This window comes from Pygoscelis adeliae, unplaced genomic scaffold (assembly GCF_000699105.1).
Source record: "Pygoscelis adeliae isolate BGI_AS28 unplaced genomic scaffold, ASM69910v1 Scaffold14, whole genome shotgun sequence".
NCBI classification, from domain to species: Eukaryota; Metazoa; Chordata; class Aves; order Sphenisciformes; family Spheniscidae; genus Pygoscelis; species Pygoscelis adeliae.
In genome coordinates, this window is record NW_008825109.1 from 18,847,567 (window position 1) to 18,871,754 (window position 24,188).

At 39.6% G+C, this 24,188-nt stretch overlaps 1 protein-coding gene across 1 annotated transcript in view; it reads right to left on the reverse strand.

The window, feature by feature from the left end:
* Positions 1 to 24,188, reverse strand: part of GRIK1 (glutamate receptor, ionotropic, kainate 1) — a 169,869-nt gene that overhangs the window by 33,679 nt on the left and 112,002 nt on the right. Inside the window, exons 6-9 of the mRNA XM_009327816.1 lie at positions 23,997 to 24,170; positions 20,325 to 20,468; positions 4,947 to 5,054; positions 575 to 688 (exon numbers count right to left, since the gene is read on the reverse strand). Coding sequence (XP_009326091.1) covers positions 575 to 688; positions 4,947 to 5,054; positions 20,325 to 20,468; positions 23,997 to 24,170 — 540 coding nt within the window. The remainder of the gene's footprint in view (positions 1 to 574; positions 689 to 4,946; positions 5,055 to 20,324; positions 20,469 to 23,996; positions 24,171 to 24,188) is intronic.

Genomic DNA, 24,188 nt, shown 5'->3' on the forward strand with positions numbered 1-24,188 from the left:
AGGAATTAGGCAGAATAATTGAAAAATGTGGCATTACTGGCCAGGGAGAAAGCACGAGACAGAACAACTCATGAATACCCAGTTGCATGTTTTCCATTTATCATAGTAAGAACATAACTCAGTCTCTCTATCCGCTGTTTGCTACTTTCTTTCAGTCCTCTTCATCTCATTTTCAGTAAAAAGGAAGGATGTGTAAGCACTGACTACAAAGCTAAGTATTTGTGTGTGTTAATTCTTCTGGGAAGAAAAGTATGCAGGGTTCACCCCTGAAATATTGAAGTAAGCTAAACAATTCTGGAGACGGAGGTTCCCGAGAGTCTTTCATTGGCAGTGGGGTATTTTTGAATCAATCTTGTGGATAGATGAATGTGTACATCAATTCTGAGTCTAAATCAAAACATTTGCTTGAAAACAGGCTAGTTTAACAAAACATTGTTTAGTGTGGAGGAAAACAGTCACGGAGTGCAGGGCAGAGGTAGCAAAGGCAGCCGCAGAGAGCCCGGCAACCCACTGTCAGCAATGCCTGCATCCTGCAGCGCGGCTGGTGGTGTCACCTCCGCCCAGCAAGACTTACCAAAATGGTGGTGACGATAAGCGTCCGGTTAGCCAAGGAATCCGTGATGTTGGTCGATCGGTCCTTGTTGCTGTCTGTCATGTTAAGGCCACTGTATGAGTTCCAAACCCCAATCTGCACAGAAGAGAGCAGGTGAGCAGCTGCCCAGCTGCAGCGAGAGGAAACATTTCCCTAAACGTTCACCGCCTAGGAAGGGTACACTGGCTCTAGCGAGCACAGAAAGAGACACCAGCAGGACGAAATGCTAGAGAAGGGAAACGGCTGTGGGTCTGAGTAAGGCAGCAACATCAAATGGCAGATTTAGAAAACACAGGGAACACACCGTCCTTCAAAAGCAGGTGGAAATGAATAAGCTGTAAGAGTATAAGGCATGTCAATACAGTGGTGTATTAGCCAATTTGCTACAAAAGTGGAACATTTTGACTTTGTTTCCTGCTAAAAAATGTCAAATATCTATTTTTATGTGTTTTTAAAAAATTTTTGTAAATGGTAGAGTTGAAACATATGGAAAGACCTCTCTCTTCCAATACAACAGACTAAAAGCTTGAATAAATATGTTGAAACAGATTGATGAATGCACTGGCCTTTTGCTTCCGCCGTGCCTTCAGCAGGTTTAGCAAAGATTATTCTGTCAGTTCTTGACTGCTATATATGACAGAGCTAGCAAGGTGATACCATTTCACCCACTGATCAGTATTTGCTCAGTAAATATAAGCGGCCAAAGACAAATTCCCTTCTAGCCCCAGAGATAGTGAAGAATTGCAGTATTTAATGCCCAATCCAAAGCCTCAAGGGAAAGATCTTCTTGATTTCAGTGGATTTGGATCTACACCTTGTGAGGGCAGAAATTATAACCATGTTGATTTATTCAGATAAATATTTACTTAACATGAACGCAGTCGGAAAGCATCTTCAGGTTTTTTTGCCTTTAGATTTACATACACAGTGTGGCTGAGGGCTGATGTGAGAAAGCTCCAGGCAAGGGGCTGGCTCAGGCAGTTTGGTTTGTATTGAACATTTGTGGAGAGCACCAGGTGGATGGCTTGAGGTTCTGACATTCACCATCCATAGAGCCCTTCGCATCGCCGCGCCGCTCTGCCAGCATGTTTCAGTTCTACCTGGGAGGGATCCGCTTTCAGATCCTCTCTGCTGGGATTGCCAGCGAAGCTGCCAAGTAAGTCTAAGACAAAACCCGCTGACTTCTCCTGTGTACTGAAGGTCTCTATCTGCCATCAGATGCTCAGTCATTTCAGACCCAGGCTGAACTCTCTTTTTCTTTGGTTGCTAACTGAGGCAGAGATGGTGCTGCATTTGTACCAAACCCAGCAGATTAGTTTGTGCCTGCTGAGTGTGGATTTGGGGTAATAACTGTATAATTTCAAACAAACTTTGTGTTTGTGTCCCTGGGTGCCATCGCTTTCACCTTTCACAAAATTTTTTTCCAAAGTATGCTTAAATGGGGATAGTCATGCCATTTTTTTTAAATTATTTTTTGAAGCCTTTATCAGTCATTCCCTTTGTTTCCAAAACTAGATCAGATTGGGAAACTGATCTGGAAAGTACACACAAAATAAAATGTTGTATATTATGATAGCCTGTGCCATATGGTAAATAACCAGTGTCCTTTAATTTGCACCAAGGTGGCTGAGTTAATCAAAAAGCCGTTCTGCTCGTTGTTACTGACTTGATATGGTTTTATCGGCTGGCAGCAGGGAAGAGGAGAACAACCATGAAGAACATGGAGCGACACAGTCACAGTGCATACAAAATACACCAGGAGACCACTCTACGTCTGGATAAAAGAATGACACCGCAGGTCAACCTTGATTAGAGCGATGGAGGAGGTCGGAGGGGCACTGGAAGAATGAGGCCAAGGTAGTACATCACTATGGTGAATCCAGAGGATTTATTGCAGTTTAGTGACAAGTTTGAGAGGTGTCATATGCCCTTCTCAGCAAACCTGTGCTCTGAACCAATTGTAATTTGGTTTAAATCAATTCAGCATAATGCGAAATGCCTAAAGTCAAAAGCAAGATTGGTTCAATAGCGTTCTGCATGTCAGGTAGAATGATCTGTTCACCAGTAATGAGGGAAATAGGGGCCTTTGTGCCTTAGCCTAATTCACTGAAGATTAAAACAAGGTTATTAAGTATGTGCTTTATAAGAACACGAAAAGAGTGCTATAGGATGTTTTGCACTGGTCTACTCTGTAGCATTAAAATCCCTCTCAAAACAACACAAAAAGAAAACCTTTTTTAACTGTGTATGTGAGAGGGGTGGGAAATAATAAGATCTGTGTGAAATGCATACAAAATATAATTCCAAGTGTTATAAGAAATTTTTGTCTTGTGACTCCAGAACACTTTAAACATGGTAAATACAGTTGTTTTCATCTCCACCAAATGGCAACTGTGGGTTGTACCTCCAGTGGGGAGCTGCGCATGGAGCTGGTCTCTTGACTCCCACTTCGGTGCCTTATCCACCAGACAGAGGCACCTCATGGTAAAAGAGGGTTGAGATTCCTGGAGTAATTTAGATCTTTTATAAACAAGCTTAGTTCCAATTTCCATGTGTTAGTGAAAGACAGCATCCACTTAATCATCTATATTATTTTCTGCAAGGAGCTAACAACACACTCGTCAAAATTTTGAGTCAACAATGCTCGAACTTTGCCTGCACAGCACACATTTTGTGGGAGGCAAAAAAAAACCCAACCCTGCACGTTAAAACAGTCCTTGCTGCTGATGCTAATACACATTCGAAATGGTGCAAATTTACCACTCATGGTGAATCTTAGGTGAATCAAGAATGATAACAACTGAGAAAAGGACTGCTTTTGCTGCAGCCAGGAGTCTCTACTCTAAGAGGAGAAAAGCACAGCTCCCAAGAAATAAAATAATAGTTAAAAAAAGATTGTGGTGAAAAAGCTGAATCCTGCTAAGATATTTTTACTATTTGGAATTACAGTGTCTCAACTTGGGACGAAACTTATTGTACCAGAAAAACTCATACTCTCGGATAGACTGTTGTCTCTAAACTGCAATATGAGAGTCACTCTAAAAACCCAAAGGATGAGTCTGAAGACCCAGCCCAAAGGTTTTTGGCATCACCCGTCTGTGTACAAACCTTCTTCCACACTTTATATAAATGATTAGAAACCTCGCCAGCAGCCTTGGTACAGAGAAAAATAAACACAGTGCTTCATTAAAAATGAAAAGACAACCAGTCTGGAGAGCTGTGTGGGAGAAATTACATTTAAAGTCTCAATTAACCCATCAGCAATTATCATTTGGAGTCAAGCCAGTGTACGCAGAGGAAGGGACAACGCTGTCTCCAGCTGACATGAGCTGGTGGTGTCACCTGTGTTAGGTATTTTTGGATACCCACAGCAGCCACCTCCTAGGCGGTGGTGGAGGGAGCCCTACGGTGCCCATCGGCAGCCCATGTTTGCTGGCTGAGGGTTGGGGCAAGGCCACCCCACCTCCCTCCGGGGCCCCCCAAGTCCCCCTCAGTCTCCAGCATGGGCCCTGGCTGGCAGTGGCAGGGTTCGGATGCCAGCAGCAGTGCCGTCCGGCTACCGTGAAACATGGCCAAAAGTGTCCATGGCTTTGGGCTCCTTCCTATGGTCTCTGCATGTCAAGGAGCTTTCCCTGCCTTACACCTTTGCATCTTCAGGAGAATCTATAAGTAGTAAAGTAAGGAAAACAAGATCCTTTGACGTGGATTTTTTTTTTCAGAGGCATGCTTCCCTGAGTGTCCTGAAGGAATGTGAATTTTATTTGTCTTTTGTTTGAATGCAGAACCAGTTTCTGAAGTTGTATCATGCAGAACTTTCTATTTTCAAACAAAGATGCTACAACTCGCCTGTAGACTCACCATTTCAGCAATTTATGATAAGCAGTTAGGGATGTTAGGGAAAAAGAACCAATCTAATCTCAAAAACATGAAGAATTTTTAACGTGTCAACTCTTGTTGAGGTTATTACTCAAGCACCTTCTTTCCTCTCTCCTTCATGTCACATTTATTAAAACCAGTACATGTAAGATAAGGTAAATCTAGATTTTATCTATATATATGAATTTACCACACCAAGTTACAGCAGCAAGAACTGAAGATAAGGTGCACTTAAAATAATTATTTCCATTCAGATAATTATTGCCAGTCCCAAATTCCTATCCCATACCTCGAAATGCAAGGTACGCATTGTAAAATAATAAAACAATCTTAGTAGCTCTGTTTTAACTTTGACTTAAATAATCTTGAGAATAGTGGTTTGTACCCCAAGCACAGGAGATTCAAGCTGAGGAGAATGGACTTTCCTACATCCCTGTCAAATTAGTTTTTGTCATTGTTTTACAAAAGATCTGGTTACCTTTTCTGTTCCTTCCTCCTTGAGGCTAATAATGTCCAAATCAAAATCCTTCCGTAAGCCATCCGTTTTGTTGAAGGTTATGCGCCCTGTCAAGCCATCCCACCGTGCCTGTGTGAACACAAAAACACTCTTCCCTGTAACGATTAGTAGGAACTATTCTGAAGCCATAACAAATACTGTATTTTAAATTAACCGTAGCATTGAATCACTTCCAAATAGTTTTTTAAACATATCTGTCCTTGTTACTTTGATAAAAAAACCTTTCCTCAACTTTTTTGTTATTTAGTTTCTCTTCAATATATTTTGTATTTTACAATCAGGCACAAGTTTGTGACAGTTTATATATATTGATTTACATATGTCTAGTACTGTATATAAAAAGATATACTGAAGAGAGAGAAAGAGAGAATATGTATTACACATGCCCAAAGACAGGGCAGCTTTGCACTGCATAAGAATTCACTAAGAAATTAAAAAAGGAGTCTGCTGTGTCCAAGCTTCGGGTCTGAACCTTGGAGTACGAGAGCCTAAATCCACCAGCCTCACTGGAGCGATCCTCTTTACCCCAGCCCAGGACCTTTTAAGTTCTCCATGACGAATGGGTAACCAATGGCAATCGGTGGTGAATGGGAGTCTGCAGAAGGTCCTTATTGAAGGAAGGCAGCTAACCATCCCAAATCACCAAAGCTTTCTCAACACTTCAGTTGTGCCTTTCCTAGTCTTGTGTGATAGAGACTGCCTTTGCTACTCAGGGCCCAGAAATCCAGATTTTTCCAGGAAAAGATAAAAGAAAGACGGGCTTTTGTCATTCTTGCTTGATTTCTTGGACAGGTTGTGGTTAAATGTCTCCCACCAGCTTTGGACTCCTAATGTCCTGGACTTTGTTGAATTGTTTCACTAATCCCTACTCAGTTTGCATCCCCAAGGAAGAAGACACAAGTTCCCAAGTAAGCAAACGAGGTGTATCATTCCTAATAGGAGCACTGCCACTGCCTGTGCTCACAGGTGTTGATGGCACGATGATGAAGGCTCTAAAAGCAGGCTTTCAGGAAAAAATCACCCAGTCACAGAGACCTAATAAAAACCTTGTAGTGTAAGGTACACACAAGTCTTACGTACGTGTTTGAAGTACAGCATACGAATTGCGTATGATCGGTTTTGCTCCAGGCAGCGTTTTACTGTTCTGTCATAACTAAGTGAAATCACATTGCCCTTGTTTTAAACATTAGCAGCAGGAGTAAGTTAAAGTGGTAGACTTTGTACATCAGTCTATATAGCCATGATGATTCCCTGTGCTGGGGAAAACTTCTTCAGTGCAGCAGGATCAACGTCCAGAACTAACTTCCTCCGCAATTTAAGCTTTCTGTATCTTGTAAGCTTCCCAGCAAGCACACTTTCTTTTAAATGAGATCTATCTGTCTCTCATATAGCCCCCATTTTGTCCCCAAAGCTGAAGCTTATCTGTAAAAGAAAGTATTTCATGGTTTTCAAACTGCAGATTATTTTTGTAATCTATTTTTGGGAGCTCCCACATTAGATTAAATTCTTCAAAGATACAAGAAAGGCTGATGATAAATGATGGCATAGTTTCTTCATGTGTGTCAGCCATATAATTCTTAACTTACAAGCTTTTCTACTGTGCATTGTTATTTGCTTTGTTTAATTTGTTGTAGACAGATGTCATAAGGAAAGCTGCATTAAAAATCAGCAGACTTACAGAATGGTGTCTCCCCTTCCTGTTAAATCTAAATTCTAGCGCTGAATCTGCAGGATTTAATCTCAGATGCTGGGGTGTTATCAGCATGTGTCTCAGACAAATCTGGTGCCTCCAGAATTCTGTGGAAATGCAGCAGGATTTTGAAGCATGCTTAAGTAAAATAAGAATGGAAAAGCACAAATGCAAGAAACTTGCTGTGAGACTTTCCATCTTAATGACGTGGGAACATATGAAAATCTCAGCTGTAAACAGTCAGACACTTGTGGTTTTGTATGCTGATGTAATTAAGATAGAAGGAGGGGACACATGAATACATTTCATTATATAATATCTCTTTTCCAGTCTGTCTTTATATTACTCTGACATGACCCCCATCTCTTATTCACAAAGATGGAACATTTTAAAAATTATGATCTTTAGAGATCAATTCCTCCTCAGAGGGCAATTTGCTTCTGTGAAACGCTCACATTTATTGATTACATATCAGATGCTCAGCTTCTCTGCTAACATGATATGATCTTGAATAAAGGAACCAATATGTTATTTTTGGAAATGGTATCAGGAGCCTACATCTCCATTCTTGTAAAAAAGATATATATGGTGAAATGCTAGCTTACTTTTGAAAATAGGCATTGGTGCTTCTACCCCCACACTAAAAAAAATGGAAGGAAAAGTTGTTACAAGCTGCATAGGTATATGCTTAAATTTCAAGGTAGCAGAGAAGTGCATATAGGCTTAGTCTAACTGAAGTCCCACTCAGACCATCAAATAATGACCCAAACGTGACTTAAATTATAAACAGGAGTCAGGGAGTGTTTCTCAGGAGAGTTAAACTTAAATGTTGAAGGGGTTTTTCAGACCCTAATTGTGAAGCACACACTTCAAATACCGTTTGAATTCTAAATTTAATTTCTGATTTTTATTTTATTTATTCTAAATAAAAATAAAACATTTGGGTTTGAGTCCAGTGAGCATAATTTTATTTCTGACTTCAAGACAGTTGTAGTGCCTGTGTGTGCAGCATGTCTAGACAGATAGGTGATGTTTCTTTCCTGATCAGAAACAAAAGTTTTCCTTAAGAAACAAGGGGAGGGAGGAGCTAGGAACCTACGGTCCATCCCAGGCCTTCCGAAGTCTGTGGTAAAACTTCCAAGCTTTTAATACAATTTGGGTCCTAAAGCACAACTGCCTGCTGCATGCAAAGGAAGTGAAACGTATCATTGCTCCGAAATCATAGCTGTATGCCACCACTTCTAGATGCCTGTCAGGCAAATCAAGGATATGAGTGCCTATCAGGTGCTGTGTTCAGGCAAACAGAATAGGCAGCAGTTGCACAGTTCTCAAATGCAATTAATGAACAGAAGCGAAGCAGAACTTTCTGAATAGTCAGAAACCACACGACTGTTTAACCCAGCAATGAGATTTCATGCTTTTGTATGCAAGATTTATAGCAATTGTAATGTTTCTAGTGACACTCCGTGTTAAATATTACAGGATATAATAAAAGTTGAATCAGAACCTAATCATGTAATTGATCAAAAGAAATTGCTTTTTTGCACTCTATCCTTGCTTTAATATTAGAGGAACTAAGGGCATAATTTGAAACACTCAGCGAGAGAACGTATTTTCAATTTTGTTTGTATAATTTTGAGTAGAGCTTGCAGCTTAGTGAAAAAATGTGATTTTCAGTGGCTTCTGTTTGTAACATCTTTGCTTGTCTTAGATCTCAGTTATGCAAGGTTGCAGGCTGCCTCTGTCAACAGAACCGTGAGAAAATGCTGTTCTTTCGGGAGTTTGGTTTGCAGCAGTAGGGCAATGCAGTGTTCGTCTGAGGTTCAAAATAAGGTCTCACATTCTTCAATACCATGTTTTATCAGATGATTATTATTCCTATTTCTAAGTTGTAAACATTTGATGACTTTCTGCTGTTTATCAAACAAAATGGGGAATTAACCCAATATGTTGGTTTCAACTGGTAATTGAGAAGCAAACCATACAGCACCAGCAGCTACTCAGACCCTTTCTTACTAAGCATTAAAAAGGTAGTAGATAGATAGAACAGATTACAGATAAGTCTTCAGTCATCTCTGAAGGCTGTCAGGTACCTGACGTGGCAAAAATATCCAAAGCAAGCTAATTAAAACTGTGAAACTTTCTATTTTTACTACTTTAAAAAATTAAGATTGTGGGTAAACTACAAACTGAAATCCGGGGTTAAATATTCAAATTTCAATGTTGGTTTCCATCTAAATATATTGATGGAAAAGTATAACAACTGGAAAATGAAGCTGACTCAGCTCCTAAGAGCAAACACTCCAGAGGCTTGCTATCAATTCACACTACCATCATACGGTCTTTATATCAATTTCCACTTCATCATCTTGAATCAATTACTATAGTAGCCTTAATTTCAGCCAAAGCCAATCAACAGTTCAATCACAGAATCAATTAGTTCAGCTGCTACCAGACTTACTAAGGTAAAACAACAGGTATATTTCATGTTCTGCTTCTTTTGTCTCTACCAGACCCCACTTATGTTTCCAGATTTGTATTAGCAAGATACAACTAGATCAAGAAATCATAATGCACAGTGTATATAAAGCATTAACTGAGTAAATATTCATCTTTATGATATAGCCTGAACGGGATATAGCCAATTTTGTAGATACTGTACTGTACTACTACACACAAAGGTCTCCATCTTTCTCAGACAAATTGATTGTGTTTTTATTATGTATTTGTTTTTTCTTCCTCAATATAAGCTTATCCAAATATTTTAGTTAACCATTTATCTGCCTATGGCGTATTTTCTCTTTCTGAGTCCAGTGTTGCAGTGACAGATACTGGATAGTTGTGTTTCAGATTAGAAAACTTTAAATTTTTCAAGGTCCTTTTTAAAGTGTTCAAAGTGCTCTGGCAATACAAAAATGCAAAGGCATAATCTTATTTTAACTGATTAAGCTATTATATTTAATAATGTTTCTTAATGTGCAGACATTTCCGCTCTTCTGTTAATATTCCACTTATTCCAATAACCTGTGAAATAAAACAGTTTTTCTGAACCTGTTCTTTAGACCTCCACTTGTAATTAATCAAGCAATCTCTTTAGAGTTTCAAACTCAAGTTTTAAACTTTTTATTGTTCCCGCTGTTCAAAAAATAAGACCCCCCATTTTGAACATATGTCCAGAACTAATGTTAGAAGAAAACATCTGAGACACAAATATGCACCCCCAAATGCAAATAAAACTGTGACTATATCACTTACAAAATAGGTATACATATTGGATCTGCTTTAAATGGTATAAGAAGAAACTGTGATAAGTCTTAACAAATTGTTTAGATAGGAGTTGATAAAACTTCTGAGTGAAAAGCCAAGAAGAAAAGCTATTTTGGCATAGTATTGTGGCAGAAAATGAACCGTTCTGCTGTTCAGCTCCAAAACCCTGCACAATACCAGGTTCAAGCCTGGCTTTGTGCAAGATATTCAGACACTTTGCATCTGCCACTGAAGCCTGAATTATTGTTTAATATGCAAGTGTCATAAATTTATGATAAACAACATCTTATGTGAAGACTATTCTTGGATATATGTGCAATGCTAAATGACAGTCTTCTTCATTCAAAAGCCTTACAAATGCAACTGGGCACACAAAAAACCCCCTACTGCAACTGACTTGAGAAATTCCCAAAGTAGACAATGGGCCATATTTAGTTATTTATTTTGTAAAACAGTCTCTGTATTTTTTATTTCTCTCTCTCTTTTTTTTTTTTCCTTTCTCTTGCTGTTTATGTGTAACTTGTACATTTTGAAACCATATCCTACAGGCATGCAATCAGCAGAGTTTTTCTACAGATTTAATGTGAGCTTGAAAGAGAAATTGGTTAGCGGGACTCTTCAGTATGGGAGAAGCTAGAGTGAAGTCTAATCAAAGATAAGAATATTTTCTTGCCTACTTAGTTTTGTCAATGGGATTATCTTGACCTTTGGTAGGTTGCTTTCCCAAGCGTGTTAAAGGTAACCTACAAAGGCAAGTAATTGGACTGATTTTTTTTTTTTTTTTAATGATGGTTATATAAGCCAAGTATATTTGTATTTTTAATTCTTGGTGTTGCCATCTGTTTATTTGTTATTAGAAGTTACTAGGAAAAACTGAACATCAGTTATTGATTTAATGTATATTTCTAATTAACCAGAGTTGTGAGGTAAAAGGTATTAACTTACACCACCATCATGCCATTGTTTTTCTTTCTTTTTTTAATGATGAATAAAACAATAGAAAAAAATTATTGGCAATCATCTGACCTGGAATTCAGGAAGCATTAGTATTCAACTCCCCAAATTATACTTGCTCATTTACCATTGCACAGTGGCAGAGACATGCTAACATCATAGTCTTTTTGGACCTATATATCCTCTAAAATGAACGCATTATGTGTTTGGACTGAGATTAGGAAATTCATTCTGCTTCTGTGCTGGTCTACCAAAATGAGCAACTTGAAAGAAAACCAGTCTTGTCCTGAAGAGAGACTTTACGTCATAATTTCCTTTAGCCACCATCTCACTAGAACATTTTACTTCAGCTAAACATTAGCAACCTAGAGTGAATGACAGCAAAGCAACCTCCGCAATTGCTAGTGTCTCCATTCCACTTCAGGTACGGCACCCTTCAACTTTTAAAAAAAAGGTAGAAGGTGAGTACATATGGGGATCTCAAACGGTGTATCAGGTGTACTAGAGTGACAGACCTGTTCTGTTCAGTCAGCATTACCCGCTTATAAAGAAGACGAACATTTACTTTAGTTTTAAACTGATAATCCAAAATTTCTGATGAGGACTGTGGTGCTAACTGACATCCAATGCAGAGGTGGGTGATGATGTCTCCTCCATTGGGTATTAGACTTATTAACAGAGCAGAACTCTGATGGTTACAGAATTACTGGCAATGGTTAATGCACATATACAGAGGACATTGATTGTGGTGTTTGATGGCAAGGGACAAGACAGTGAGTGAGCTTTTTCTCACGTGGTTTTTTTTTTCCCCCACTCCAAACTTTTGCTTCTTGACTACAAAATCAGATCTCTGAAAAATTTATAAAACATAGGTATACCTAAACCTACTGTGCCCACATGCTCAGAATACCACAGATCACTTTTCTACAACAAAATCTTCCAACACCGTAAATAACAAAACCACTATATACTAACCAAAAAGGTAATGACCAAGGAAAAGTTTCCTTTAATTTTCCTTTGGTTTTATTTCCTTTTGGAAGAGAAATCTTCTGCTTTATTAGAATTGCAGAGACAGTTGATAGATTTAAGTGATAGTGATACTGCTTCTAGTTACACTGGAAATCATCATGTGCTCTGAGTCACACATCAACTTATCAGCTCTTAAAATTAATCCTCTTATTAAACAAGATACTCAAGGATTATAGAATATAGTGAGTTAGTGTATGACTTTTCCATTATCTTGGTCCAAATCTAACATAACAGACGTAATAAAAAGAAGTTTAGCATTCGCCATTACAGGGTTTTATCTACCCCACTGAATACATGATGCTTCACAGTGTCTTTACTCAGAAGAGGTCCAGGACTGGAACAGTCGCAGGCTTTTACTAAGCAGCACTGGAATGGAAAAGAGGAGGTATGGGGGAGGCTTGTTCTTAGGAAAGGGTTTAGGCAGCTCTTATAAGACTGAGCACACCCCTGCCTTGAAACGAGAGAGAGAGAAATGGTGGGTAAATAGAGAACGTGAATTTCTTAGGAAAGTCACAGGCTGTCCTGTGAGCCGCTCAAGAGCACTCATTTCCAGAGCAGTGGTTGAGCTTAATGATCTTCAGGGGTAGTCATATGGAAGGTTTTTGCTGTGACAAATTTGACAAATGATCCCTGAATACTTGAGGATGACGGCTTAGGTCGATTCATTTCAGAGCATATGTTTGAAAAGCCTTTGAGTTCCTTTAAAGCTTACACCTACCAGACTGCTCTATATCAATACCAGAGATGAGGGAGTGGGCATGAAGAATCGGAAGGGAAGGTCAAACTTTGCCAGTTATTCTTCCTAGTAAGAGCAGTCTACGTTAGCATGCACAAACATGACTGTCACTGAAGTGTCTGGGTGGGATTACTGTTGATGACGAACCTGGAAACCATAACTTTACACTACTGTGCTAATGGAAACCGTAACTTTACACTAGTGTGCTAATGGGGATTGGGATCCCATTGTAACACATACCGCTTGTATAGGCGAGACAGTATGTAGAGAAATCCTGTTCCACGCAGCTAGCAGACTAAATACACTAACTAGACAAAAGCCATCATCCATCTTTTACAGAGGGGAGTCACAGCATTTCCACCTACAGGTCTTCACCAAGATTTTAGGTCCTGCTGCTTTTGTTTTAGAGTGATGTGATAGCTACAGGCATGGCTGGTGAACAGCCTGATCATGTCAGCACGTTGGAAGTGCCTACTAAGCAATGACCAGTTTTGCCTTACCGTGTAACCACAGCACAGGTTTTGGAGCTGTCCTGAAGTGATTTGCTCATGGTTGCACAGAGTCCGTGGCAGAGCCAGGAGCCAAAGCCAAAGCTCTGGCATTCATCTTGAGTGAGAAATGTCCTCCCCAACCGAGCTGTTGTCCTATTACAGTGACATCCACCCATTGAACAACAGGGATGACAAGGAGCCTCTGGGGACTTCATGTGCTGCAAAGCACTGTGTCATTTCCACCTGAGATAATGGGACCCAAGTGCTGGCAAATCTGTGAATGAGTGAGTAGGAGGTTGTGTGGTTGAGGAACAGATTGTTTCAATGAGAGTACACTGCTCCAAAACCCAAATCATCTGCATTTAACAGTTATCTTGTAAGCGGCAAAGACTGTGCACAGTGAATGGCTCAATGGTGATGTGACTAGGGCTCCTGGGAGCTTTTCCAGTACAAATAAGTATCGTCCAGTTTAGGCCATGCACTAACACTTAAATCAAAATATCAGTGTGGAGTAAATGGTGAGCACTTTTAGTAAGCCAGGACATATAAAATACATTCTGAAAAAAGATTTTGTGTAGCAAATATCAAAACATCCTCTATATATTCAGATAAAATCACTTTATAGTAATTCTTACTCATCTTTTATAAACAAATCTAGTTTTCAGATAATATTTAAGAAAAAGTAAAAATGGAATGAAAGAAAATATATATAATCTTTTTGTCAGATTTCTTGTTTTGATTTCAGATATCACGGTATCAGAACCTTGCAGATAATTTTTTATCAATTCAATATGTATTTATTCTTAGTATGCAAGTTCTAGGACCATTATTTTGCAATCTGTGTACAGATCATTCCATAAATGAAGTGATTTTCCACTTGAAATTTTATTTCAGAATAGGAATCCCTATGGCGTTAACCTCAGCCATACATTATCTTCTTGGAAAGCTGACCTTTATTTCCTAATAAATCATCATGGGATGCAAGTCTAGCAGTTGTTTTGTTTGCTCTTTTAATTAAGAGTTTTCAGTTCAAAGTAATAGACAGTAATAGGCTTGTATCAGATGTGCATCCATTACTTCATGGACAAGAAGTAAGTTTTTAAAAAGTAAAACAAAGAAAAATGTTTGTTTTAATGAAAGTGGATCAAATCATAATATCAAATTATCTGGTGAGAGAAGTCCTACCAAAGTAAATAACTGCTTTTCTTTGGATTAACTAAATATTGCAGCATCAGAGCCCGGAGAATAACTGCAGCCAGTATCTATAGATGCTGTAATTGACTCAACACTAAAACACAATGACAAAGATGCAGCAGAAGAGATGCTATTTTATGTTTTATGAAATATTGTCATCTCTCCCCAGTCACGTGCATAGACATTTCTGTGCAGCAGAAAGATGGGGTGACTGACACACAGATCCTTCCTCAGACAGCAGGGGAGATGGTGAGTTCTTGGGTCTTCTGACATCCAGAGTCTCGTACTGCTCACTTCTTTTTTTGTTCCACTCTGTAGATTTTTAGTCACATGAAAATACTCTTACATGTTGACTTTGGTAGTAATAAAAGACCATGAAACAAAAGAAATGTTCTGTTCTCTTACAAGATGTTTTGTGCTCCTTTGTTTGGACATGCTGCCAATTTTAACCAAAAAAAATTGATTAATATCTCCCCAGATGGATTGCTTTCCCTTCTGTCTTATTTTAAATTCGTACTTTTCCTGTAATGAAAAATCTTCAGTTCCTTCTTCTTCCAATGATGTTCGATGTTTGTTTTAGATTTAGTTAGTTATTATCAAGAATCCCCTGAAAATTACATCCTGTGATTTGCTACCAGTTAATCAAGACTTTGTGTGTTCCTGTCTCTTTCTCAAAATGTTAGTCAGCTCATCAAATTTGGACAAAATCAGTCTGGATGTGGTCGTGCCATTGTTAACTCATTAGTTTTGTCTTCTGTTCCCTGCGCCGGAGCTTCCCAGGAAATCTAGCAGTCCTGAGGAAGGTTGCTCGCTTCCTCTGTGCCAAGAGAAAAACAAACTGGCAGGATCTCACCTGCACTGGTGGATCAGAATGAGAGAGTATGAACTTGCTATCCATCTAAAGTGCTGGGTAAATGTCAAACAGTTCAGAGATTTAAAGGATATAAACTTTTAAACACTTATATGCTGAAAAAAACCTATATCCAAGAGCTGCAAAAGAGCACTAAAAATGTGAGAAAACAAAGAAATCTATTACTTTCTTATTGTAGATCAACCAGGTCTAGAATAAGCGTGTATATAGCAGATACCTCAGGACAGACAGGAGTTTCTAAAGCATTTGTACACTCTCAGCACAGGTGAGGTAGACCTGCAGCTGGTTTTGGACGCAAGTATGGGCTAGCAAGTGACTGACGCACTGAATCATCTTCACTCAGAATTATTACAAATAAGTTGAGCCAGAAGCTTGAAAGACATACAGTGGTGGTAGTCCCTGTATGACCAAGTCAACCCATCTTGTTGCTTTCTATGGTCATTAGTCTACATGAAGTGGTTCAGCTCAGAGGATTGTCAAGATTTTTTTCGACTGGTGCAGGTCTTCCCAGCTCTTTTTGTGGTGACTGGAAATTATAACACCTCTTTGTTTCTGGGTCTTCCTAATTATGCTGATGGAGAGGCCTCTTTATGGAGCAAGGATATCGTTTGTTTAAATGCCTTGAGTTTGGATGAAAAGATTCCAGGAATTACATTCTTCTGTATGTAGGATAAGGGGGGTTTTTTCCTTTTCTTTTTGTGAAGAAACATGAACTAAAAACATTTATAGCCAATGTAACCAGAACACAGAGTACCATGCTCTGAATTATCATCACGGTTTCAAAAAGCAGGCAAAATAACAACCTAAGGTAATAAAGATGGCCTTGTTGCATAATTTCATTTCTTGATGCTGAGTCAGTTGCTGTCCTCTTGTACAGGGAAGGACTGGATACGTCTTTTTTTTTTTATAATTAATTTTACTCTTGAAGAGACAGTCATCCACAGTCCAGAGTCACACAGCGCTAGATGATTTAAAAACTGTAGAATATGTTCAACATTTACAGTACTCTTCCTGTATACAAATAAGCTAAATTAAGGTCTCATTTTAAATCTTTAACAGTGAAAAATGATGTAAGAATTTAAGCAGGCTTCTTCAGGGACTCAATTTTACTAATCCTTGCCTTTGTTGCAGGCCGGAGACATTATATGAGGCTTATTACTTGTGGAAACGAGAATCAGTTAGCAGAGGGCTGGAAAAACCTTTACAAATTCTAAGGAAAGAGTTTCTTGAGCTTGAAGTCATTTGAACGAGGTTAGCTTTCCAGTCTAACTGGGACATCTTCACTCAGAAGAATTATTACAAGTAAGTTGAGACAGAGGCTTGAAAGTTTTACAGACATGGTAGTGCCTGAATGACCAAGTCCACTTATCTTGTTGCTTTCTGTGGTCATTACACTAGCCTACACAAAGAATTGGTTCAGCTCAGAGGATTCTTGAGAGCTTTTAATGTCACACCACAAAAGGAAGGCTGTATTCAATCACTCGATGCAGAATCTAGATGGATCATTCTCACTCCTGGTCTCTACTAACTAGATGCGCTTGAAATGTATCTTGTCAGAAACACAACATAAACTGAAATGTAGATGTAAATGCTTCAGATTTCTTTTAATCTTTGAGATTTGTGTGTGCGATTCTGTTTGAGGGGATTTAGTAAAGTCACTCAAGATAAAGTCTGCATCTCTATCTTCTGAAATACTTCTCTATGCAGTTGTTCTTTTAATTGTTATTGGATTTGAGTGAGAGGAGCTCACATTGGTTTAGGTGATAACTGAATAACAGACAATCATTACTTTGGGGCTTATTTCATGCTTTAAAGGGGACATGAACAGGGAATTTGATCATTCAATTATAAACAACTGTTTCATGTTTACACACATTTTCCTTTTAGGAAAGGTGGAATCATCCATTCTCTCCCTATTCCCTCTCTGAAGAGAGACAACCACCTCCTTTTTCTTTCTAGGCATGGGTAAGATGTACTCCCTGCAAATGCTTCCATAAGGGCTAAAAGATTAAAATACCATTTAGATATGAATGATATTAGGTCACTGAGAGACAAAAGCTTCTGACAAAAGCTTTTACTTTTCATTAAAAAGATCTTAATGAGCTATTGCAGAAGAGTCTTGATCCCAGACAGTGTATTTTATGTAATATCCTCCTTCGTGGCAACTAGCTGATGACCTCTCTGACCTCAAAGCTGTCCTCAGGGCTGGGGGGCTTTAGTCAGGCTTGCTTTTCTCTGCAAGTTTCCAAATGCTTCCTACAATCAGCATTAGCTCATGAGATCTTTAGAACATAGAAGATTACTCTTTTTGTTGCTGTAATTGATTATTCTGTAGCCTCAGACATTTTTGCTAGTGCTTTTCTCCTATAGTCTTGCTGGTAGCACTTCAAGTCTTGATCATTAAGAAAAATAGGCAGTGGATCCGCTACTGCTGTTACTTGGTACACTTACCTGAAGTCCTAAGGTCGAGAGAGGAGTATTCTCACATTAAACTAGCCATCTTTTGTTATGTACTCTGAAAATTCAGAAACCGACTCCAATGCGCATGCATTCAGATTAGCATGAATCAAAAGGCAATATTTTGCCCTAGGATGTCCACTTTCCAGTTGCTTTCGGGAAGAAGCTAACTCGTGTGTACCTGAGGACCAGATATGACCTGAACCTTGACTTCCCAACAGGACAGTGACAAGCTGAAAAAAATTAATTTGTCATCTGCTGAGTGAAGAGAGGAGCAGCCTATGAGCTGCTATACAAGTCAGAGGCTTTCCACCTTAACCTCTGCTCATGTCCAGGCAGGTTCTGAGGTCCTTTCTATTACCATCAGCCTGGCATTTTATAGCATTGGCCCACAAAGCAAATGGGATGACTGCAGTTCTTATCACCACTAAAATAAAATGCAAAAACCCACCATGGAGTGATTGAAGTACTTGCTAAGCTCTAGCACCTGCAGGACTCATTGCAGGCAACCTCTTTGTCTGAAAGTTGTTTATTTAGACTGCAGTACAGAATATTTGTCTTCAGAGAGGTCTGTAAAATGCCTTCACAGACTGTTAGGACCGTACCACAAAACGGTAAAATTAAATTGTCTTTATGTGGGCCCAAACTATCATTCTGCCTGCTTGACTTTTTTTCTCCATACCTATTCACTTGATTCCTAATTTCTAAAGTTCATCTATCCTTGTTGAGCAAACCAGATCCTAATGAGAACTAGGGAGGTCCAAATGTATTTGCTATTTAGTTTCCAACACTTGTTATAGTCTTTACGGGAAATGTAATACTGTCTTATTAAACCTTATCCTCTACTTTCAACAACCATCTTTTTTGGCTACAACAGAAACAGGAAGATAAGACTTTCAGAGTATTTAAATCATTGTTTTACTGACCATGAAAGACACTATCTGCAAAATGATCAGTAATTAGCTCACATATCTCACTCCATGCGAGAGAAGCTAGCTGTACATGATAAATGTGAGCTGTATAACTGTTCAAGCTTTGAATTGGATCTGCTGAGATATGTCTGGCACTCTTGGTCAAAGTATTTCTTCTGGCTTAGGATTCAGGACCCTTATGCTATATATGTAGCATCACCCAAAATAAGTAGGTCACCACTGTAGAATTATGCAGGTGTGCTCACTGATACAAAGTCTTTTGCTAACTTTCAATTTCATTATAATTATTCTTAAAATGCACCAGAAATTGTATGAGTAGCAATACTGCCTCATTTAGTTTGAGAAGCAGAAGAGCAAAGGTTCCCACTTAAATCAAATCAGAAGGGAGGGGGGGAGTTGTTCGTCTTTATTACAGACACTTCTGAGACAACTTTCTCCTGTCTTTTACTATTCCTGCTACAGTCTTCCCACCTCCTCCCCAGTGGGGGAGCTGGATGCAGTATGGCTGATGTCACTGTAAGAGAAATAATCTTTACCAGTGCTGCTTCCCTGACTCCTCTGGGTGTTCCCATGATTGTGTTGCAGTGAGGAAAGTATCTCAAAGCTTCCTTAATTCTTAAGTCAGGTCCCTGAATACTGGGGTAACTCTTGTCTTTTCTTTATACTTTCAAAGAGAGAAGCTTACAAATTCATAAAACATCCTGTGTGGAGAGCACTGTTTCAGTAACTTTCAATGTTTTCTGTGTAGATGAATCACCATGTCGTATATTGGCTATGGCAATTCTAAAAAATTTACTTGGAAAGGTTTGGAGAAGGTGATGACAGCTCTTCTACATGTTCTGTAACCACCACGTCTTGTCTTTCAGTTTGCTCCTACTGTATTTCTGGATTCAGGTGTATGCCCTGACATGCTGCCACCACTTACCTTGTACCTCAGCCTACAAGTCCTGTTCCACCTACACAAGTGCTAATGAATGTGCTAATTCCTTTGATAGGAATCACACTGCCATGGACAAGAACTGGGGGAAAAGATTAGGTATATGTAGGAGACTTCACATAATTTCCAATTTTCATTTCCACACTCTTCCCTAAAGGAGAAGTTTCCATTTGAAATTCATAATAAAAACTGAATTTTTGGAAGCATGAAGGCATTTCAGCTAAAATGGTATTTTTTAGAACGTCTGTGGATCAAGCTAGCTCGGTGATGGATTCTTATGAGATAGTGCATGACTTCATGAAGCAATTTACTTCTTTAGAAATACTGGCTGATATTGATTGCTGATCAAACAATCTGCAAAAAAATTGGAATTAAGTGGTGAAACAAAGACAGAGCTACAGACTCACTTTTCTTTCAATTTCTAGAATGGCTGTTGTTAGTTATCTCGTATTTCTAGAAATTATAAACATCCATAATCAACATTAACCAAGCAAAAAACCTGGGAAGTCTTATGGTGTGTTAGTCTGAGATTTTATCACACCTAGGGCTTAGCAGTTTCTTTTTTTGAAAGCCCAGATAAAGTCTCCGCCAGAATGCAAGCCACAGCCTTGTGTCTGTAAATCAGTGTTTCTCTGCTAGGAAGGTGAGGAAGAATTGGATATCCGAGTGCCAGAAACCAGAGCATAGCATATGACAAAGAGCAGGGAGCAACAACACAAGCCAGTGCAGTAAAGAAGACAGGAAGGATTATGCTGACCATAAGCAGATGGTCTACACTTGCCTCTTTTATCAGATTCATAAATCTGGGTCCAAAACGCCACGGCTTGTGTCTGTGGCACTGCAGGGAGCTGACAGTCATTTGGGAGGCACGCTGGGAGGCCACTGCTACCATGTAAACAGCATCGTACATCAGAGCTGCTTCAGTCTGTATAAAAAAACAGAAAGGCTTTCTTTAATGTACATCTTTGTGCCTGGTCCCTGCTTTTCTCTACTGAGAATCATTTCCCTGGCCTGCTGTTATGGAAAAGGCCACTACTGGGCTCTCCATGGAAATCTGAGGTGTAACAAAATCCATTTTTTTGCAGCTTATATTAATTTCAGAGTATTTTCAGGTGAGCATTGGAAGAAAACTACATTGGGTAGCTACAGGAAGAGAGAGGTCAGTGGGTCCAACGCAGGAAGGAGTGCATGGGTAGCTCTGTGGCATGGAGGGGAGTTTTTAGAAGCCTCAGGTGATACAGCAGCCCAGGCGTGTCTTAGGCCAAGCACTTTGCAGTACTCAGTCTTCTATAGTTTCCTCACGGGATTTGCCAGAGACTCTCAGCACCTCCAGGTGTGTCATTCGAAAGCACCATGCAGGTGCTCAAGCCAGTCTCTGCCCAGCCTGCAGGTTGGCGTGTCATGGTGTCATGGCATGGGGACATGTGGGAGGGCTGCCCACGTGGGGCCTGTACTGGCTCCCCATCGCCACTCTTCTCACGGCACTTGTGGGATTGCTTTCTTCTCCACAGGGTAGGCAGGCCCTGCTTTCTAGGGGAATCAATCCCACCGAGCACCTGGTAGGTATTCCACTGGACAGGTATCTACTGTCTCTAAGTGTCTACTGCCCTCAAGGATCTTGGCCTTTGGCACAAATGTGTGAAATGGCCCCACTGAGATTTGGCTAGGGCTGTTCCCCTGACATACCTCCCATGCTGTCTTAGAGAGAGGTGAACTGTCCCTTTGAGGTGTCTTTTTTGGTGATTAAGTTGGACTTATACATCTAACTTCTAGTTATCTAAGACAGGGCAGATGAATACAGCCCTTAGATACTTAAATATTACTAAAATTACTGGATGCTGTTTGTGGATCTGTATTTCTTTTGAGAATGGGTTTATTGGTTTAAAAACATGCCCAGTAAGCCTCAAACTGAGATGGCACACCCCGTCACCCTTTATCACTGGGAAGTTTTAGAAAAATCTCACCCACACTTGCATTGTGTTTCAGTGCTCTCATGTGTGAGGTGGGAATGGCCATGTTTCGCTTAACGCACAGGGATGCTGTAAAAAGGAAGTGCTTAGCTTTCTTGTAAAGCTACTGAATAATTAAGCAGGGGCCTTAAAAAAAAGTACTAACTCTGCAGATGAGAAACTGGACTCATTTATGCAAAGCTAATCCATTTTTTATTCCTTTCCCATGCAATTCCTTTGGGAAATTAATAGATTTGATTCTTTGTCTGTTTCATTTACCTAAGTAAATTACAACAGCATCAGTCTTATCAACATTGGAGGTTTTTGCTGGCAATCAAATGTGATCTGAATTTATCAACTAATCTTAATATACTGCAGATGAGGAATCGCTCTTGACACGCTAGTCAGGATCTGCCCAAAACAATGCTCCCACAATCAGAGCAAATTGAAAACATAATAAATGGTGAGTCAAACAGGAGGAGACAATAACAGCTGTTCTCAGTGTCAAGTGTCTTAAAACAGATAGTTGTTCCAAGCGGACCTGGAGACTAAAGACCTGATGCAAAATACCTCAAAATCAATGGAAAGATTCCCATCGATGTCAATGGACTTCAGATTGGTTTTTACATTAGACTGGGGACATGTCCCTTCAGGACTGAATTTTACTTGATCACTGGAGTCCCAGTCTGCCTGGGTCCCAGACCTAGAGACTCTGGAGATACATGGTGAAAATGCTTCAGCACCTCACTTTGCACGCCTATCTGGGACCACCGATGCTTTTACTTGATAACATAGTGCATCCCACAGTGTTTGTACGTTGGCAGCATTACCAGACTCGGCTGTTTGAATCTCATGCTTGTGTAACTTGTTACTCATCCATCCTGCCATGGAGCAACTGGGAGGTTATAATACCTCCCTTAGCCTTTTATTTCTCCCCTCACTGTTGTTCTGTTTTAGGGCCTGGGGTTGCATGGATGAACAAAAAGTCTCCTCATTTTCTGAAGCAAACCACCTTATATTAATGTCTGTACTTGTGCATAAGAAGAAAGGGACTAAGAGTTAGTCCTGGAACTTGTTTTTCTGATTTTCATATTCTATTTAAATTATTGCAAAGAAACCCAAAGACCTCATTAGAACAACTATGCCTCTGTATGCAGTTGGCATGTAAAATGGGACATGAACTCAAAACTGTCTTGGTCATGCCCTGCTGACTTCCCACAAGCTGACATCAGGGCAAACAGTATAGATCAACCAGAAGGGAGAAATCCTGAGTTAGCAATAGGACATGTAATCCTGATCTCCTTATACTGTGCAGCTTGTCATAGCCTTATTGTTTAATGAAATACAGCAGTATTGCAGCTCTCCATCAAACTGAATAAGCAGAACTTGCTATGAATATTTAAATGATCGCAGCCAACTAGGAAGATGCTTTCCTTGGTGCTCATGCTGTTTCAGAGCATCAAGGACACTAAGAGATTACAGAGATGCAAAGGAGAGGATAAGAGTCAGAGACACAAAGGAGAGCATAAGAATCTAGTAAGAACTTTGGTTTTCCTAGCTTTACAGTTGGATGAATGCAGATGAATAACTGTGTGTGAATAGCTACCCTTGCAGGTCTTGTGTATTCACGCCAGAAGTTCCCAGGGACAGCTTTCTCCCCTGCTTTGCATATGTGTGAGCACAATGGCACTGCCCAAAAAAGCAACATTTTTAAAAAATGCTACAGATAGCACACATAATACATTTCTCTTCAGGATGTTAGGATGTTTCAAAATTTTCCCTGCAATCATCTGCAATAAATTCTATTTCATATGATTTTGAACTCTACTCAGTACATAAGATACATTATCTTATATTGCAAAAAGATGGCAACCCTTCACCCCACAAAACTGAATGGAGTCACGCTGCCCATGTAATTGCTCCTATTCTTTCCTTTACTTCTTGGGGGAGTGATAGGGAGGAAGTCCTAATTTTGTGGCTTGATAATACCTTTCATTTATCTTTAAATTATATCTTAAAAGCCGAGTTGCTGTAGATGGTGGAAATGAAGAGAAAGGGCACTTTTCCAATTTAAAAATGCTATTACCTGTCCACGTGTACAATACGTTTCACTGCAGGTTATAAATCGTATACCTGCTCTGAAAGTTTTTATTTCCTGTTATGTTCTTCACTCCATCCAGAATATTATTAGAGAAATGAGGCAGCAGTATATACATTTGACAACAATAAGATGAATGGTGTTAGCTGGATGGCACCGTGATGGAGAATTGTCACTCATCTCTAGAGCTGCCCGGCAGTGGTTTGTCACACAGATGAGTGCAACATTTGTTCACGGGGCAAATAAACTTTTGGACAGAAGCAGGTAAAAGGAAGTCTGTTTTGGGGATGCTTCTTCAGCATTTGCATTGTGAAATAAAACAGTAACGGGATCGGTTCACATCCGCTAGAACAGCATTGCAAAGCGCGCTGTAGACGCCCCTCCATCATTGCGGTTGTGCACTTACTGTCATCATGCCGTCAAGGAGGCCAGTCTCTGGTTTTGGTGGCGCCTGCAGACGCTCCATTGACCATTTCTCAATGACCGACGAAACTTGCGGGTTCTCGATGTTGAGCAGGCGAAACCCTGTCATATTTACTCCGCTGTACCTGTAGGGTTCCAGGTCTAATGCAAATAGATCCTAAATCATCATTAAGAA